The 19,798-nt window shown below is 41.9% G+C and overlaps 1 protein-coding gene across 1 annotated transcript in view; it reads left to right on the top strand.

Annotated features, from left to right (window-relative positions):
• Positions 1 to 19,798, top strand: part of ttc6 (tetratricopeptide repeat domain 6) — a 213,144-nt gene that overhangs the window by 151,204 nt on the left and 42,142 nt on the right. Inside the window, exon 20 of the mRNA XM_041214176.1 lies at positions 82 to 252. Coding sequence (XP_041070110.1) covers positions 82 to 252 — 171 coding nt within the window. The remainder of the gene's footprint in view (positions 1 to 81; positions 253 to 19,798) is intronic.

Genomic DNA, 19,798 nt, shown 5'->3' with positions numbered 1-19,798 from the left:
GTTAATGATTATTAAAGCATAAAACAATTCATTGCTGAATAAATTACCTCTAGTAAATAAAAGATATTTTATTTCTTTCAGATCAGTCAGTCTGCAAAGTTGTTTACTAACCGCGGGGTGATAAGCCAGTTCACAGGAGATCTGCCCAATGCTATGAGGGACTATCAGAAAGCTATAACTCTTGATCCTACCTATTCACTGGCTTATTTTAATGCAGCCAACCTCTACTTTTACAACAGACAGTTTTCACAGGTACTGTATTTTTTCCAACATTTAATTTTTTTTTACACTTCAATGCTTTAAATCCACTTTGCAATGACTCAATGTTGATTCATGTGTCCACTTTTCATATAGCAGGTTTAAGTATGTTAATATAAATTAACACACTCTTTGCGAATGACTTATTTTTCTGCTGCATCAGGAAGTAGTTTGTGAAGCAAGTAAAAAGAATATGGGGCAGTTACAACATAGGATTGAGAAATCAAAAGAACATCCAGGATTGAGAAATCTAAAGAACATCCAGGATTGAGAAATCTAAAGAACATCCTAGTGTAAGTTGTGGTTGAGAGTCACTGCCAACATATTCAGAGCATAAAAGTCCACTAACTGCTATGCATTGGCAATTTTCTGCAGGTATCCAATTAATGAAATCTTGGCCTGACTTTTTGCTCCCAAGCTGGGTTTGTTGGCTCCATGAACCCCAACTCAGGACAGACTACCCCTGAAACTGCCACAAATCAACAGGTTTTCACTGTGGGGAATGGGGACTGGTGGGGGGGTGGTGGGGGGAGGTGGAAAAGAGGGGTGGGGTGCATAATGAAGTTGGGTCTACTCCCCCAGAAACAGTCCCATTTGTAATAAAAAAATTAAAGCCCTCCAGCCCTCACACGCTCCAAATGCCCCATCCATGGCAACTCATGCTCCCACCCATGACCTCATATAGCATCCATGCCAACTTAGTGCTAACTCATGCCAGCCCATGACCCCACCACCCTTTGCCCTTATTCCCATGCCGACTCACCCAGTATCCACCGTGGGCAGACCTCAGGAGCCATGCACAGATTAAATTAAATAAAGTTTAAGTACCTATTATAGAATTCGCTATATTAGAAAATACACTGTCATTGATAAAAGCCCATTCAATACATTTAAATCCCTTTAAGTACTTAATTATTTATAAAAACAAACATGGCCAAGGCATAGAGCTCTCCTGTCTGAAAATTGGGGCCCTTATTTCCCCAATTTAGTTAATGACCATTTCTTTATCATACATGCATTTATGTTATGCCTAGTTTTCAAATATGAAAAATGTAACCCATCTATTTAATTGGTATATCATAGAGTTGCATCCATAATAGGCAGCTTGTATAGGATCTGATGGATTAAAACAATTCTGAAACAGGTTCTTGTAAGTCATCAGACATCCAACTTATTCTTATTCAACTTGTGGAATAATTACTCAACTTTATTTGGGTTTCAAATTTAAAGATATTTTCAACCAACACTTAACAACCTTGCATGGAATAGCAACTGAAGATTCTAGTTTATTTACTTCTACCTCACAAACAAGGAAAAGCCCATCTAACCGCTTCCTGATCTAAGCCTTATATTATTCTGTATTATATAATAAATCAAAGAAATCCAGTTAAAAATCATTATTTACCTTTCCACACCTCCACCCATCACCCATCCCCACCCCGTGTTCATGATGCCAAAGGGAAGTTTACGCCAGAAGCATAACACTTTCCCATTTTAGGCTAACACAGGCAGAACATTCTACTGCAGTAATACTCTTAACTGCAAAAACAAAGAGCACCCTCTTCTACGTATGCCATACGTCGTCAAACATCCACACCTTCTGGATATTTAGTCAACCTCTATAACTAGTTCATGCTTCCTGGCTTCTTCAATGTTGGTTAGCTGGTGAATTGTCCATTCTTTAATCCGAAGTTGCTGTGCAGATAACAAAGGGAGAGTTTATAGTCAGTCCCATGAAATTAAGTGTTCGCTAACAAACTGTTGCATAACTAACCACCAATTTGTACACCGATTAAGAGTCCTGATAGTTTAGTATTAGTCTGAGTAACTATATTGCACACCCATAATGCATGTAAAATGTTGTTGTTCCAACATGAATATTTGTGTTTTTCATTCATTCTGACAAATACTTTCACAGGCCTTGGTTTGAAGCCAGAGCCAGATTGTTAGAATCACTAAACGAAAATGAGCCCAGCTTTGAATTTCTGCCACAATAAGGATTTTTTTTGGATAGTTAACTATTTCAGATTTAAGTTAGTAAATATTAAGACTCTCAGATTAGCTTTCTGAAGCTTAGAAACAAAAGGAGCACATGAAAATTACATTACCAAGAGCCAATTTGTTCAGCAATTGCCCCCAGCCAATCTTGTTGCATGTTAAATTAAAATTACATTTTAAAAAAATCTTGCATTTACCATGTACCTGCTCTATAGGCAATCTTTTGTTCCTCCTATTTTGCCTTTTGCTAAAGGGTATCCCAAGATGACTTAAATCACTGTTAGAAGATTTCTCAGAAAGTGGCCTGGATCTATCCTTAAGGACTTCCTCAGTCTTTTTCTTGCTGAGCAGTTTGAGAGATGTCTGTAGTGTTGGATCATGTTGAACAGCAATTTCTTTAGATGTAGTGGCATCTGCAGTACTGGACATATGAATCAGTTCAGTTTCTGACAAAGTCTGATTTGCATGACTTTCTTCAAGGATTGTTGAGAGATTTGCTCCTCTAGAAGAGGTAGATTTGCTTGACATTCCTGTGCTCCATTGTTTAGCTCCTATTTTATAATTGGCATTATTTACAATTCTAGGCTTCTGAGTATTCTCCAGACTTGGAGATGTTTCCTCAAAGCTTTCATAATTGATGTTTGCAAATTTAGATATAGGAGAGATGGCTGACATTCCAGATTTGAATGACACTGATTCGCAAAGCAGCTTGTGTGTTTCAAAGTTGTCATATTCTATACTGAACAGTTCTATGTTCTTTCCCACTGGGTTCTCACTGTTTTCAAAGGACAATTCTTCAGGAGTGCTACATTTCACAGAGGATGAATGTCCAGCCCTCAATATCTCCACATTTATGGAAGGCACTTCCTCTTCAGACATACCTTTGATGGCAGAAAACAGAGCACAAGAGATGCAGTTTTACAAGGGAAATAAAACACATAGGCCTGGAATTTCTACTTGATTGCGCTAGGATCTTCAGCAAAATTTGTTCGAGTTTGAGGTAACTGGTGCAAAGATCACAGTATTGCTTTCAGTAAGATTCTAATTTAAGTGATCCTTTGCACTAGTTTTAAAAAGACAATCATGCTGGAGGCCCTGCCCACAAAAGAGGCCGCGCCCAAGTGCAAATTATTCTCCATGGGGGGTTTTTACTAATCATGATTGTTTGCATGCCATCAGGGAGGCTTTAAAAATAAAGCTGGTTCTTATTGGTACCAAAATCAGTTAAGTTTTGAAAACTTTTGGAAGTAATTTGTTTTAATTTACTAAGAAATTGACTCTCTTGCCTCAACTGGAAATTTTTTAAAAAGTAAATTTAAATAATTTAAAAATCAGCTTGCTCAGGGTGTTGATAGACACTGATTAACACTGCTTATTTTGTATGATTAAACCCCTGCACAGCTGTTATCAACAGGCTTCACCAAGTTACTACCCTCAAATACAATCGAGTAAAATTGGCTTGAAGAAAAATTTAAAGAAAACAAGTTTGGAAATGTTGCCAGATTGTACAGGGGCATGGAAGGAGAATGAGGATTACGAGCGGTCATGGTGTTGGGTGGGGTGGGTGGGGGGGTGAGGGTTTGAGGGCCTAACATACATCATTAAAATTGAGCCAATGTCCCAGTAAACGGAAGCTGGCATTCTAGCCTCACCATTTGCCTGCCTCTGTTGCTGCCTTCGCAGGCAATGAGCCTGAATCCATCCCACTTCCACCTCCCCAGAATGAAACTATGGTGGGCTCCTTTTTAAAGGAGATTGGTCTGCCAGGTCAGCAAATTTCCCAACTTGACATTCATACTTCCTCTACCAAATCCATCCTTGTAACTTTGATTTTCTCTCCACAAATGCACCTGACCTGCTGAGTATTTCCAACATTTTCTGGTCTATGTCAGATTTCCAGCATTCTTGAAGCATTTTGAAATGTAGGTAGCACAGTTATCAATTTGCACACAGCAAATTCCTACAAATAGCCAAACAAAAGTAAAATACTCCACTGCCCGTAACACACTTTGGGATATCTTGAGGTAGTGAAAGTCAGTCATTTTTTTTTTAAATCCCCACCCACTACATCATTAGTGCCTAAAAATCTGTAGAGAACTCCCACCAAAATCCTGCATCTTTCACTTTTCCCTAGTTCTACCCATTCTGTTTCTGTCTGTTCACCCTTAGCCGAAATAATTTCTTCCCACTGTTATGTTTGTATCCTACCAATATTGCTATACCTCTTTTCACAAATTTCCCTGACCTTTCTGAAGATCCTATAGCCTGGAATAATTAACTCCAACTTTGACAATTATCTCCAGCTTTGACAATTTTAATAAGAAATTAAAAAGCTAATAAATTTGTCAAACATAAATTATGTTCAACAAGTGTCTACTTACTGTCCTTATTTTGCCCCAAACATTTCCAAATGCTAATTGGAAGGTTTACTACATTAAAGGCATTATATAAATGCAAGTTGTAATTGATGGAATTCACACTTCAAGCTCAAATTACAAGAACTTGCCCACAACTAACCGGTCTGGGGTTTAGTTTATCCTTCTCCCTCAACTCAAACAAAACAGATATCACTTGGGCTGTTCTTCAACTCTAGCACAATTTGCATATTTAAAGGATTACAAATAAGAACCAGGACCTCTAACTCTCAAATAAAAGAAAGGCTGCAACAAAAACAAAAATAGCTGGAAAAACTCAGCAGGTCTGACAGCATCTGCGGAGACGAATACAGTTAACATTTCGAGTCTGTATGACTCTTCACCTCACATGTGCAGTTCTAGTGTTTCTCCATCATGTTTACATTTTTAGCGCAGGTCTGAATGCAAAGTTTCCAAACCTGGGGTGCGTGAAGAGGCCCCACAGTGTTTAAAGCTGTGGCATTGATACATTTAGATGTTCAATTCGCAGTCATTCGCTACAGGCTGTTTGCAATTACACCAATTCATCCCATTAAATTTACACATATAGGATATTAGTATTTGTGTTATGTTTCTCCTTTTCAAATTTCAGTTAGATCATGAACCAAGTCTGTCCCAATTACTCAATCCTACAATGTATTATGATCCACCATTTGTTTGCCTGGAACATATTGTTCCAGAATTATAACTTTTATGTAATCAAGACATTAACTGCTTTCCAACTGAGCAGAGGGACATCTGCGTGGACCATTGCGCATGCGCAAACTGCCATTTTGCATTGGCAGGAGACACAGTGTAAAAGAAAATGCTCCTCTAATTCCTTTCAACTATCTAGACATGCTATAATGCAGTAGTTTACCCACGAATTGTACTGATGTTTTCAAACCCAATGATAAAAACAGAAAATGCTGGAAATACTTAGCAGGTCAGGCAGCATCTGAGAAAGAGTTAACATTTTATGCCGATGACCTTTCATCAGAATTGGAAAAAAGTTAAAAAAGTAATAAGTTTTCATACAGCTTTCACTGCTCACATGCAGTTTGATCTACATTGGGGAGACCAAATGTAGATTGCACAACACTTCCATTCAGTGCACAAGCTTGATCCCAAACTTCCAGTCCCTGTCATTTTAATTCTCCGCCGTGCTCTCATGCTGACTTCGTTATCCTCAACATCCTGCAGTGTTCCAATCAAGCTTAATATATGCTCAAGGAACAGCATCTCATCTTTTGATTAGGCACTTTACAGCTTTTCAAACTCAACACTTGAGTTCAACTATTTCAAGAATTATACCACCACTTCCTATTTCTTAACTCTGCACAACCCTTACATTCTCCTGGTGCTCTAAAATCCTTCAGTAACACCATCACCTCACTTCCTTTATTTCCCCATCATCCTACAGTTTAGTTGCCAAAAATATCAAGTCCCAGTCTTTCCTCAACTTAGGCTACAGCTTCAATATTATACCTCCCCACCCCAAACACATGGGAGAGGCTAAAGACTTAAATATTAGTAAAGCATCCCCAAGATACAACATACACAGCTGCTGCCTTTTGTTATGGCAACAGGTAGCCTGGGTATCCCAATATATAAAGTGGTTTGCACAGTCAAACTGGAAACCAGATTTAAAATTCAGCCAGGCTTCCCAGAATCAGGAAACCCAACATTGAATTGGAGGTGGGAACTACCAACTCCACAAATTAAGTGCTTTTTCAACACACCTAATCATCCAGTAGGAAAAATGCTCCTCCCAGTCCCTCAAGGGACAAAGAGTGGGACCTGTAGGGTTCAGTTTTCTGTGTTTGATGATGAGAGTATGTTTACTATTGATGCTTAGTGCTCGATTGGTTACACCTGGGTGTGGACTCAGAAAAGCAAAAAAACTGTAGAAAGAACTGGAAGATGGAGCTGAAGTTTGTAGTACATTATGAGTTGGATTTTTATCCTTAATTTGGAGCAGGGGTTGGGATAATTCCCAGCTTGGCCTGACCGCCTTGGGAGAAACTACCAGGAAAGACAGAATTTTCATTGTGGAGGAGCAGGTGCGGGCTGCGGTTGGGCCAGCCAACCAGAAGAGAGTTCGGAGGCAGCCACAGAACGTATAGATTGGGAGCCCCAAAATCCATATAAGTACTGAAACACCTGAACCCCAAGAAAAACATTGCTTAATTGACAGCTCTGGCTCTCTGATCTCTTCTGTGAATTGCACAATATTTATTTACACAAGATAAGGAGGTTTCAAGTGCTTGCAGTTTCAGCTATTGGTACTTCAAAAACACATCCCAATGTCACTTTTCAGTTTTATTGGTTCCATACAGTCTATAGTTGGTGACTGGGCATGGGAGTGTCATATTTTAGCATGGGAAGGCATGAGGTGGACCTTTTGAACTTATCTTTCAAAAGGTTCCCTCATGCAGACTAGGGTTCACAAATCCTCTGAAGTGCTGTTGACCATGACTCTGAAAATCTGGCCCAACTTCATGAAAATTGCAGAGAACTAGGACAATGCATGGAGCTGGCTAGGTCGGGAGTGCAACATGTGGGCTTGTGATCTATACCAGCCTGTATCCTTAAAAAGGCCCTCCTGAAAATTAGGAATGGGATCAGGAATCGCAGAATCAGGTCTGGCAGCCGTTTTCACCCTGCCACGTAATCTCCCTGATTCCATGAAAATCCAGCCTTTGAAAGCAAAAGCACTGCAAATAAAGTTGCTAAGCACATAAGCTGATATGAGACCTCTGGTTAGATTTGAAATATGCAGCGGGATCCATTATAACTACTGCATTATAACCCTTCAACCTTTTTAAAGCATCTAACTCTAATTTTGTTTGAATGTTTTGTGTTCACAGACCAATCCTGACATCAATATTTTGGAACATTGATTATTTTACCAAGTTTTCTCAATTGCTTCTCCAATATCCATTGGCCCTTCCAAAGTGGTATTTTTAATCTCACATAATCAGTTTGTTTTTAATCAGTTTGGCTAATATTTTCCTAGTTTATTTCAGCTGAATCTTCATCTATTCCAGTAGCTCCATTAAATCTACTCACTGTGACAAAGCTAGACTTACCCTTCATCTGCCACATTAGTTGAAATCCTCAGTCACTGCAGATATATTCACTCCATAAGAACACTGGTGCAAATAAGGTTCATGTGAAGGCCTTCCCTCATTGCAGACATTGCTGCAATGCCCCTGTGCATTGCAGCCACACATTGACCTTTCTTTCCTTAACCTAACCAGCATGTGACACAGGAAGTAATCCAGAGATTACCATCCTTACAATCTTTGTTTTTCAAACTACAGCCCAACTCCTGAAACTCCCTTTACACACCGTAAATAATACTTTTATCTGCGTCATTAGTTTCAACATGGATCATATATTTCAGCCGTTGTCCACACCCATCTCCCCACAAGTTCAGAAGTTTCTCTCACACGCATCCTTCACCCTGATACCAAAGAGGTCACAGTTCACTGAGGAACCCTGCTTACAACTACAAAATGGCTATCTATACCTCTGGCTTCTAGAATCCCCAACTCCTGCTACTTTCCACCTTTTGTAATCCACATGCCTCCCATCCCATTCCCTTGCTTAGTCTTTAGCTCTGCGATGCTCCTCAGAACCATCCTTCTCTGAGCTATTGTGACTGCCCACCTTACATTTGTCTAGGGCTAATTGGGGGGTTGGGGATGGGGGGTGTGGTGAGTACTGAAAAGAGGTGAATGACCATTTTGCTGAGGCAGGCCAAGGCCAGCGGAGAGGTCCGGGGCCAGCGGGATTCCCTGCCCCCATGCGGCAGGTAACTGATTAGGCTCATAAAGAGACTAGCTAAGCCTACTTAAAAGAAGGCTGATCGGGCTTTTCCAGTCGGCCATCAATTTCCCACATTGGTGCGGGATGCTTTAGATGCTGGGAGGTGGGTTTGTGGCGGTAGACCAGGGGCCAACACTACAGCCAGGCCTAAAGACTCTCCCTCCAATAGTGTGCTTGCTTCCCCATGCTGACCTGTACAACAGCTCCCTCTCTTTCCCCTCCCAACCCACACCCACTCCACAGTGGTGACCTGAGTGCAAAAACCAAAGTTTTAAAAAAGATAGTGAGAGGGCACCTCTATGTTGAAGCACTCTTTCAGTTACTTACCATCCATTGCAGACTGCTGCTCTCCTCAAGCTGGAAGGCCTCGGATGAGAATACCACCAACTGAATAGGGACCATGCAAATTAAAGGGGCATCTCTGCCAAAATCTCAATGGGTGACTCTTTCTCTCAGGCGCAGCCTTGGGACCTGGAAATAGTCCTGACCAATTTTCTTCTGTTCCCAGAGGAAACATCCAGTCCCAAGTATCTGTTGGGCAGTTCTAATATCCCAAGAGTTCAAACCACCTGTGATTTCAGTTTTCTCTGCTGCCACATGGATAGCCACCAACTTCTCTTTTTCTGTATTAGTCCTGCATTTTCAAAAGTTTCTGCGCAGCCACATTTGAGAGTATCCTCTCTGATACTACACAGTGTGCCAAATTATTGCTTGAGCACAGAGTCATTGGCCTGAATCTTCTGGTCGGTGTGTGGGGGTGGACCCCGCTCGCCGACCCTTAAAATGATGCACGGTGACGTCAGGCGTGTGTCCCGACATCACCGCGCGTCATTGCGATCTTCAGTTTGGCGGGCACGCAACAAAGTCGGCTGTGCGCCCACCAAATTGTCAATGGCCTATTAAGGCCATTTAACAACCAATTAAAAGAATTAACAGAGCTGCCCTTCCAACCTTAAGGTTGGCGGGCAGACAAAGAGCCCAGGCAGCCTTCGCATTTATCGTGAAATCTCATCCACGGGATGAGGTTTCATGAAGGCTTTATAAATCAGTTAAGATTTTTTATTAAAGTTCATTGACATGTCCCAGCTCATGTGACACTGTCACATGAGGGGATATGTCTGAATAATTTTTTCTATTCTTTTCTTGAAGTTTTCATAATGAAAATAATCCCCCTGAGGCAGCTCTGTGCTCTTTCTTTTCGTGCATGCATGAAAGAGCACAGGCCCCGACTCTCCCTTCTCCCCTTGCCCGCACAGGAAGCGCTCAGCGTTTCCTTAATTGGCCTGGCCCATAAACTGGCAGCGAACAGCCCATTGCGGGTGGCTCCCCATTGTTCTGGATGCTCAATTTTCCAATATTTTCTGCAAATCTGATGTCTCTGCATACACAGAAGATCTATGATGGCACATATAAACATGCTTCTCACACATCATGAGGGTTTAGCCTACTGTATACCCATCATTCCAAATTTCCACTCCTGAGGCACACTCCTGGCTCGCAATGCCCACCTCGGGAGAAAATCCCTTGAATGGGGGCATCTTTTTTCTGGGTGGTTGGGGGGCAGTGGGGGCGGTGGGCAGTTTGGGTGTGGGATGGAGTTTGGCCACAGGAGCTGCAGAGTGCCGAGGTAGACTGTTTAAACACAACCTTGGTTCTCTGGTACTTCATCCTAGTTGTTTGCTCATATTTTAGGCCCCCTAATCCTCACACACTCCCCATGCCCAATCCATGCCCCCTACCCACACTTCCAAGGGCTTTCATATCCTCCATGCCAACTCATCCACTATCCATCATGGATAGACTTCAGAAATCACATTGAGATGAAATGAAATAAAGTTCTATTTATCTATTACAACTTTCACTGTATTTAAAAAATGTCCCATTCACAAAAGCCCTTTTGATATATTTAAATCCCCTCAAATACTTAATCCCTTATTTAAAGAAAACAGACTTGTATTCATAGCCCCACAAAGATAGCTAATATTTAATAACCTTTATGAGCTGTCTATCAAACTGTGAACTTAGGACCCACTAATAATAGGTTGTGGAAAGCAGCCAAGCACTAATAATGACATAATGATAGCCCATAGGGTAATGTCAATAAACAGTTATTGTAACTGTTTGACCAGGTTTATTTTAACCTCTCACTGAACAGGGGGCCTATTTTTTCCCCAATTTTTAAAGTCCTGGAGATTTGAGTAGCTTCACAGCTCTATAGACCTTCCCCACTTTTCAGGAGCATTAATGACTGTTTTAAAAAAATTGTAACTCACAAACTGAAGGTTAAAGCCTTTGCTGCAGTGAAAATGGGTACTGTTTCAACACAGTACTAAGTTTCCCTCGTGGGGATGGATTCCCTCATGAATCACACCCCAACTCTTTTCCCCTACTGGTGAAAATGGGTGTGGGATTTCTGGATCCAGGCCCCAACCCCTATTTTGAAAGATCTGCCAAGTCTCCACAATTCTGCGAAAGTTTGGGCCTGTGTCCATCTTAAAAAGGGTGAACTAAGAATCAGAATACAACATCTATTATTTCACAGAAATATAATTTTTAGAAAGAAAGCTATCCAATGACACTTGAACTCCACACTTCTGACACTTCACATATCACTGGCTTCTCAAAGAGAAGCTGACAGTTTTTGGGGTTTTACTAGTGGAATCAATGCACACTTCCAAGTTACCAATGGCAGGTTAAATTCTAAGCATTTTTCTACTAATAGACCATTCTAAAATATGCTATTTTAATAAACTTTTATTTTGGGTAAGATAAAAACATGCCATATATGCTACTGTGTATGCCTTTTTAAGACTTATTCAGATGCACTTTTTTTTACAACTTTGTGGTAAGGGGCTCTAAATCCATGTCTAAAGTATTATTCACTATGCTTCATTGTAGTTTATTTTAAGTGGGTGCTGCTTAAGGTTGCAGATTGAGCTTCAGGATTTACATCACAAACAGCAGTGAATTTCAAAATTATTTAAAAGGTTTATAATTGGAGGGCTTTTAAAGGCATGAAATAAAATGATTTCAGTTAACATTAACTTTACAGTTTTCTAAGTATAGCAAAGTATTTGATTTGTACTAGCAAATATTATGATAAAATTATGCACAAGGACAATCCTCAGTTCATTCTACAGATTATAACTAAATCAGTGATGTAGAACAGTTTAAGATGCTTTCAGAATATAAATAGACTTAATATTAAGGATGTACTAACTTGCTGTTGATGTCTTACCTGTTCAACTCACAATAAGCACAAACTACTCAAGTAAGCAAACCCTAACAGAACTACCTATTTAAATAAAGGAGTGATGAGCTAAGAAAGTGCAGCTGTATTTTAAATTCTGATCATTTGGGAGTCCCTTCCAAGTAAATCTTAGTTAATAGTCTTAAAGCTAAAGCTAAGCAGCTAATTTACAACCATTCTAACACACAATGATTAAAAAAGTAACACGTTTTACCTAAATAAGGGTGAACATAATTCAGTTTAGAATGAGAAAATTTAAGAGCTTGACATTTTTTTAAAAATCTTTAAAATTGTCACTTATCTTAATGCCTAGGCTACTAAATTGGGCAGTGACAGGTGGAATTTAATACAGAGAAGTATGAGGTGATTTATTTTGGCAGAAAGGATAAGGAGAGGCACAGTTCTACAGAGTGTGTAGGAACAGAGGGACCTAGGGTTTCATGTGCATAGATCTTTGAAAGTGGCAGGACATATTGAGAGAATAGTTAGCAAAACATAAGGGATCTTAGATTTCATAAACAAAGGTACTGAGTGCAAAAGGAGTGAAGTTGTGCTGAACTTTTATAAAGTTCTGGCCAGGCCACAACCAGAGTATAACATCCAGTTCTGGCCATCACACTTTAGGAAGGATGTGAGGGTCCTTGAGAGGGTGATTTATCAGAATGGTTCCAGGAGAAGGGATTTTTGCTATAAGATTAGGTTGGCGAAGCTGAAGTTGTACTTCTTGGAACAATGGAGATTGAGGGGGAATTTGATAAAGGTGTACAAGATGATGATATTTAGATAGGGTGGACAAAGAAAAGCTGCTCCCATTAGTTGATCATACAAAGACTAGGGGCACAAATTTAAGATTTTGGGCAAGAGATGCAAGGGTGATGTGAGAAAGAACATTTTTTACGTAGCAAATAGTAATGCCCTGGAACTCACTGCATACGAGCGTAGTTAAAGCAGAAATGATGAACAATTTCAAAAGGCAATTGGATGGCATTTAAGGGAAATAAACTTGTAAGGCCACAGGGATAGAGAAGGAAGAATGGGATTGATTGGATTAAGAATCGGCATAAACTCAGTGGGCCAAATGGCCTCCTTCTATAGCATAATGACTCTACGATTATAATTCTCAAGGTATTCACTCTGCTGTTTAACATTAAAATGTTATACTTATTACTGAGATTTTATTATGGCTGCCTAGCCCAGTTTGATTTGAAGAAAGAATTTGCTTTAAATGTTGAGGTGGATAATTGACTTAACTTACCAATTTGCTGTTCATTAGCAGGCTTTCTTCATGTTGGTTTGCAAGGCAGTTGTAATTTTGAGGCACAGCTGTCTAATTTTGCCCCTTGTTAACAAATTGGAAGCACTTTCATAGAGGTTGCTGTGTATTGTGTGACAGATAACAACACAATGTAATAACATGTATCAAACAAAATTTGTCACCAAGCCACATGAGGAGATATTAGGGCAGATAACCAAAAACTTTGTCAAAGAAGTAGGTTTTAAGGAATATCTTAAAGGAGGGAAGAGGGGTAGAAAGGTGGAGAGTTTTAGGGAGGGAAACCTAGAGCTCATGGCCTCAGTGGCTGAAGGCATGACTGTCAGTGGCAAAACAATTAAAAATGTGGGTGTGCAAGAGGCCAGAAATGGAGGAATGCAGATATCTCGGTGGGCTGTAAGATGTTAAACAAATAGTTAGGGCTGAAGTTATGGAGGGAATTGAAAATAAGGAATTTTAAAATTCAAGCGTTACGTAACTGGGAGCCAGTGTAGGTCAGTGAACACAGGGGTGATGGGTTTGGTGTGAATTCGGACATAAACCTCAGAGTTTTGGATAAACTTAAGTTTATGGAGGCTGGAAAATGGGAGTCTGCTCAAGGGGTGTTCAAATTATCAAGTCTAGAGGTAACAAAGGTCTAAGGTGAGGATTTCAGCAACAGATAAAATGAGGAAAGGGTGGAGATGGATAACATTACAGAGGTGAAAATTAGGCTTTTTTTATTCCTTCATGGGATGTGGGTGGCGCTGGCTAGGCCAGCATTTACTGCCCATCCCTAATTGCCCTTGAGAAGATGGCGGTGAGCTACCTTCTTGAACCGCTGCAGTCCATGTGTTGTAAGTACACCCACAGTGCTGTTAGGATTTTGACCCAGTAACAGTAAAGGAACAGTGATATATCTCCAAGTCAGGTTGGTGAGTGGCTTGGAGAGGTACACCCAGGTGGTGGTGCTCCCATATGTCTGTTGCCCTTGTCCTTTTAGATGGTAGCCATCATGGGTTTGGAAGGTGCTGTCTAAGGAGGCTTGATGAGTTCCTGCAGTGCATCTTGTAGATGGCACACACTGCTACAATTGTGCGTTGGTGATAGAGGGAGTGAATATTTGTGGATAGGATCCTAGTCAAGTGAGCAGCTTTGTTCTGGACGGTGTCAGGCTTCATGAGTGTTGTGGGAGCTGCACTCATCCAAGCAAATGAAGAGTATTCCATCACACTCCTGACTTGTGCCTTGTAAATGGTGGGCAGGCTTTGGGCAGTCAGGAGAAGAGTTACTTTTTTCTAATATTCATTCAAGGGATGTGGGCTTCGCTGGCTGGGCCAGTATTTGTTGTCCATCCCTAGTTGCCCTTGAGAAGGTGGTGGTGAGCTCTTAGGAAAGGAGTTCCAGGATTTTGACCCAGTGATATTGAAGGAACAGCGATATATTTCCAAGTCAGGAAGGTGAGTGACCTGGAGGGGGCTTCCAGGTGGCGGTGTTCCCATCTATCTGCTGCCCTTATCCTTCTAGATGGTAGTGGTCATGGGTTTGGAAGGTGTTGTTGAAAGATCCTTGGTGAATTCCTGCAGTGTATCTTGTAGATGGTACACACTGCTGCTGTGCGTTGGTGGTGGAGAGAGTGAATGTTTGTGGATGTGGTGCCAATCAAGCGGGCTGCTTTGTCCTGGGCAGTGTCAAGCCTCTTGAGTGTTGTGGGAGCTGCACTCATCCAGGGAAGTGAGGAGTATTCCATCACACTCCTAACTTCTGCCTTGTAGATGGTGGACAGGCTTTGGGGACCCAGGGTGTTGATAGTGGGGGATTCAGTGATGGTAATCCCATTGAACATCAAGGGGCGATGGTTGGATTCTCTCTTGTTGGAGATGGTCATTGCCTGTCACTTGTGTGGTGCAACTGTTACTTGCCACTTGTCAGCCCAAGCCTGGATATTGTCGAGGTCTTGCTGCATTTGGAGCTGAATTGCTTTAGTATCTGAGGAGTCTTGAATGTGTTGAACATTGTGCAATCATCAGCGAACATCTGTACTTCTGACCTTATGATAGAAGGAAGATCATTAATGAAACAGTTGAAGATGGTTGGGCTGAGGACACTCTCCTGAGGAACTCCTACAGTAATGTCCTGGAGCTGAGATGACTGACTTCCAGCAACCACAACTATCTTCCTTTGCGCTAGGTATGACTCCAACCAGCGAAGATGTTTCCCCCGATTCCCATTGACTCCAGTTTTGCTAGGGCTGCTTGATGCCACATTCGGTCAAATGCTACAAGGGCAGTAACTCTCACCTCTCCTCAGGACTTGAGCTCTTTTGTCCATGTTTGAACCAAGGCTGTAGTGATTACTGAGGATTGAGAGTAAACTGATGGGGCGGGTTGGATTTGTCCTGCTTTTTGTGTATAGGACATATCTGGGCAATTTTCCACATTGCTGGATAGATGTCAGTGTTGTAGCTGTACTGGAACAGCTTGGCTTAGGGCACAGCAAGTTCTGAAGCACAAGTCTTCAGTATTATTGCTGGAATATTGTCAGGGCCCATAGCCTTTGCAGTATTCAGTGCCTTTAGCCGTTTCTTGATATCACATGGAGTGAATCAAATGACTAAAGACTGGCATCTGTGAGGCTGGGGACCCCCAGAGGAGGCCGAGATGGGTCATCCACTCAACATCTCTGCCTTAAGATTGTTGCAAACGCTTCAGCCTTATCTTTTGCACTGGTGTGCTGGGCTCCCCCATCATTGAGGATGGGGATATTTGTGAAGCATCCTACTGCAGTGAGTTGTTCAATTGTCCACCACCATTCATGACTGGATGTGGCAGGACTGCGGAGCTTAGATCTGATCCGTTGGTTGTGGAATCATTTGGCTGCATCTATCACTTGCTACTTATGTTGTTTGGGATGCAAGTAGTTCTATGTTGTAGCTTCACCAGGTTGGCACCTCATTTTTAGGTGTACTTGGTGCTGCTCCTGGCATGCTCTCCTGTACTCCTTATTGAACCAGGGTTGATCCCCTGGCTTGATGGTAATGGTAGAGTGGAGTATATGCTGGGCCATGAGGTTGTAGATTATGGTTGAGTACAATTCTGCTGCTGCTGGTGGCCCACAGTGCCTCATGTTTTCCCAGTCTTGAGTTGCAAGATCTGTTCAATTCCAGGGGTAGAAATTTCCCCCCGGCGGGGGGGGGGTTGTGCAGGGTGGGTGGGGATGGGCAGGAACCCAATCGGCGCCCCCAATGGGCGACATGCCACCATTTTACATGGGCAGGCCAATTAAGGCCCGCCCATCATGACGCGTGTGGAAGCTCTGAGCGCTCCCTGTGTGGGCAGGGGGGATTCCCTGAATGGCTCCCTGCGCTCTTCCATGCATGCACGCAAAAAAGCACAGATAAACTCTGTGCCTCAGGGAGAATTGTTTAAGGTTTTAAAATTTAACTAAAGGAAGAAAGAAACTTTTAAAACATGTCCCCTCATGTGACAGTGTCACATGAGATGGGACATGTCAATGAATTTTTTAAAAAAAATTTTATTTAATATAAATGTTTCATGAAAGCTCATCCCGCCCGTGGATGAGGTTTCATGAAAAATGCGAAGGCCGCCTGGGCTCTTCGCCTGCCCGTCAACCTTAAAGTTGGACGGGCAGTTAAGTACTTTATTTAGTTTTTAACAGGCCTTAATAGGCTTTTGACAGATCAGCGGGTGCGCAGCTGATTCCGCTGCGCGTCCGCCGAACTAAGGGTCAGAATGACGCGTGGTGTCATTTTATGCATCGGTGAGCGGGCCCCGCCCCTGCTCTCTGACGGGAAAATGCTGCCCCAAGCCTCTGACCTGCTCTTGCAGCCACAGTATTTATTTGGCTGTTATAGTTCAGTTTCTGGTCAATGCTAACCCATAGGATGTTGATAGTGGGGGATTCAGCAATGGTAATGCCATTGAATGTCATGGGGCAATGGTTAGATTCCCTCTTGTTGGAGATGGTAATTGCCTAGCACTTGTGTGGCATGTTTGTTATTTGCCACTTGTCAGCCCAAGTCTGGATATTGTCCAAGTCTTGCTGCATTTGAGCATTTGCCAGTATCCAAGGAGTTGTGAATGAATCACAGAATCACAGAATTTTAACAGCACAGAAGTAGGCCATTTGGCCCATCATGACTGCACCAGCTCTCCAAATGAGTATTATGACCTAGTGCCATTGCCCTGTCTTTTCCCTGTACCCTTGCACGTTGTTTCTATTCAAATAATCATCTATTGCCCCGTTGAATGCCTCAATTGAACCTGCCTCCACACTTCCAGGCAGTGCATTCCGGACCCGCGTCACTTGTTGTGTGAAAAACCTTTTTCTCTTCTTTTGCAAATCACTTTAAATCTGTTCCTGTCATTCTTGATCCTTTTACGAGCAGGAACAGCTTCTCCCTGTCTACTCTGTCCAGCCCCTCATGATTTTGAACATCTCTATCAAATTTCCTCTTAGTCTTCTCTCCAAGGAGAACAGTCCCAATCCCTCCAACCTATCCTCAGAGCTGAAGTTTCCCATCCCTGGAACCAGTCTTGTAAACATTTTCTGCACTGTCTCCAATGTGTTCACATCCTTCCTATGGTGTGGCGCCCAGAACTGTACACAACATTCCAGCTGAGGTCTGACAAGTGTCTTGGAGAAATTCAGCATAACCTCCCTGCTCTTGTATTCTATGTCCCTATTAATACAGCCCAGGATACCATCTGCTTTATTAACTGCTCTCTTCACCTGTCCTGCCACCTTCAATGATCAGTGCACATAGACACCCAAGTCTTTCTGCTCCTGCCCCTTCAAAATTTCACCCTTTATTTTATATTGTTTATCCATGTTCTTCCTACCAAAATGCATTACCTCACGCTTCTCCACATTGAACTTCATCTGCCACCTATCTGCCCACTCCACCAACTTGTTTATGTCCTCTTGAAGTTCTACACCATCCTCCTCCCATTTCACAACACTCCCAAGCTTCGTATCATCCACAATCTTTGAAATTGTTCCCTGCATACCAAGATCTAGATCATTAATATATATCAGGAAAAGCAAAGGTCCCAATACCGATCCTGGGGAGCTCCACTACAAGTCTTCCTCCAGCCCTATTCCTATTTTTCACCCAATTTTGTATCCATGTTGCTACTGTCCCTTTTATTCCATGAACAGTAATTTTCTCACAATTCTGTTGTGTGGCACCGCGTTAAATGCCTTTTGAAAGTCTATGTACACCACATCAACAGCATTACCCTCATTGACCTTTTTCAGTTACGTCGTCAAAAAACTCCAGCAAATTAGCTAAACATGATTTCCCCTTCAGAAATCCATGCTGGCTCTTCCTTATCAGCCCATATTTTTCCATGTGACTACTAATTCTATCCCAAATAATTGTTTCTAGAATCTTGCCTACCACTGAAGTAAAACTGTCTGGTCTCTGGTTCCTGGTTTAATCCTGACAACCTTTTTTGAACAAGGGTGTAATGTTGCAACTCTCTAGCCTTCTGGCACCACCCCTGAGTCTAGGGAAGACTGAAAGATTATAGCCAGTACCCCAGCAATTTCTACCCTCACTTCCTTCAATATCCTTAGGTGCATCTCATCCAGTCCCAGTGTTTTGCCAACTCTGTGTACCAACAGTCTATTCAACACTTCCTCCTCCACAATTTTGAACCTTTCTAGTGACAGAGTTTCCTCGTCTGTCACCATAGCTTGGGTAGAATCTACCTCCTTGGTAAAGACGGATGCAAAGTATTCATTTAATACCTCAGCCATGACCCCTTCGTCCATGTGTAAATTCCCTTTTAATCCCCTACTCCTCCTTTTACCGTTTTACCATTTATATGTCTATAGAAGACTTGGCGATTCCTCTTTATGTTGGCTACCAATCTTTTCTCATAATTCCTCTTCTTTTCTCTAATATGCTTTTTCATCTGCTCTCTGAACCTTCTGTATTCCCTTGATTCTCAATCGTATTTTCTACCTGACACTTGTCTTAAGCTCATTTTTTCTTCTTTATCTTAATTTCAATCTCCTTTTTCATCCAGGGAGCTCTGGATTTGTTTGCCTTACCTTTCCCTTGCAATGGAATATACCTTGACTGTGCCCAAATCCATTCTTCTTTTGAAGGTAGCCCATTGTTCAGCTACAGTTTTTCCTGCCAATCTTTCGTTCCAGTCTATCTGGCCCAGCTCCGCTCTTGCCCTGTCAAAGTCGGCTCTTGTTCAGCTAATTATTCTTCCTCTGGATTGCTTATCATCCTTTTCTATCATCATCCTAAAACTTGCAATACAATGATCACTGTCTCCTAAATGTTCCCCCACTGACACTTGATTTACTTGGCCCACCTCATTTCCAAGAATCAGGTCCAACAGTGCATCTTCTCGCGTTAGATTGGACACATACTGCTGTAGAAAATTCTCCTGAACACAATCTAGGAACTTTTGCCCTTCTCCACCCTTCACATTACCACTGTCCCAGTCGACACTCGGGTAATTAAAGTCCCCATTATAACTACTCTATAATGCTTGAAAATTTCTGTAATTTCCCTGCAGATTTGTTCTTCTACGTCCTTCTCACTATTTGGTGGTCTATAGACTACGCCAAGCAATGTAATTGCACCCTTTTTGTCCATTAGATCTAGCTAAGTTGATTCTGTTCTTGAACCCTCTGGGACATCCTCTTTCTCCAACACTGCAATGCTCTCCTTAACCACACCACCACCCCTCCTCCTTTCCTATCTCTTCTGAACACCTCGTACCCGGGAATACTTAACACCCAATTCTGTCCTTCCTTGAGCCAGGT

Source organism: Carcharodon carcharias, chromosome 20 (assembly GCF_017639515.1).
Source record: "Carcharodon carcharias isolate sCarCar2 chromosome 20, sCarCar2.pri, whole genome shotgun sequence".
Lineage (NCBI taxonomy): Eukaryota > Metazoa > Chordata > Chondrichthyes > Lamniformes > Lamnidae > Carcharodon > Carcharodon carcharias.
Note: the sequence above shows the minus strand (reverse complement) of the source record. Positions and strands in the feature narration are given on the sequence as shown.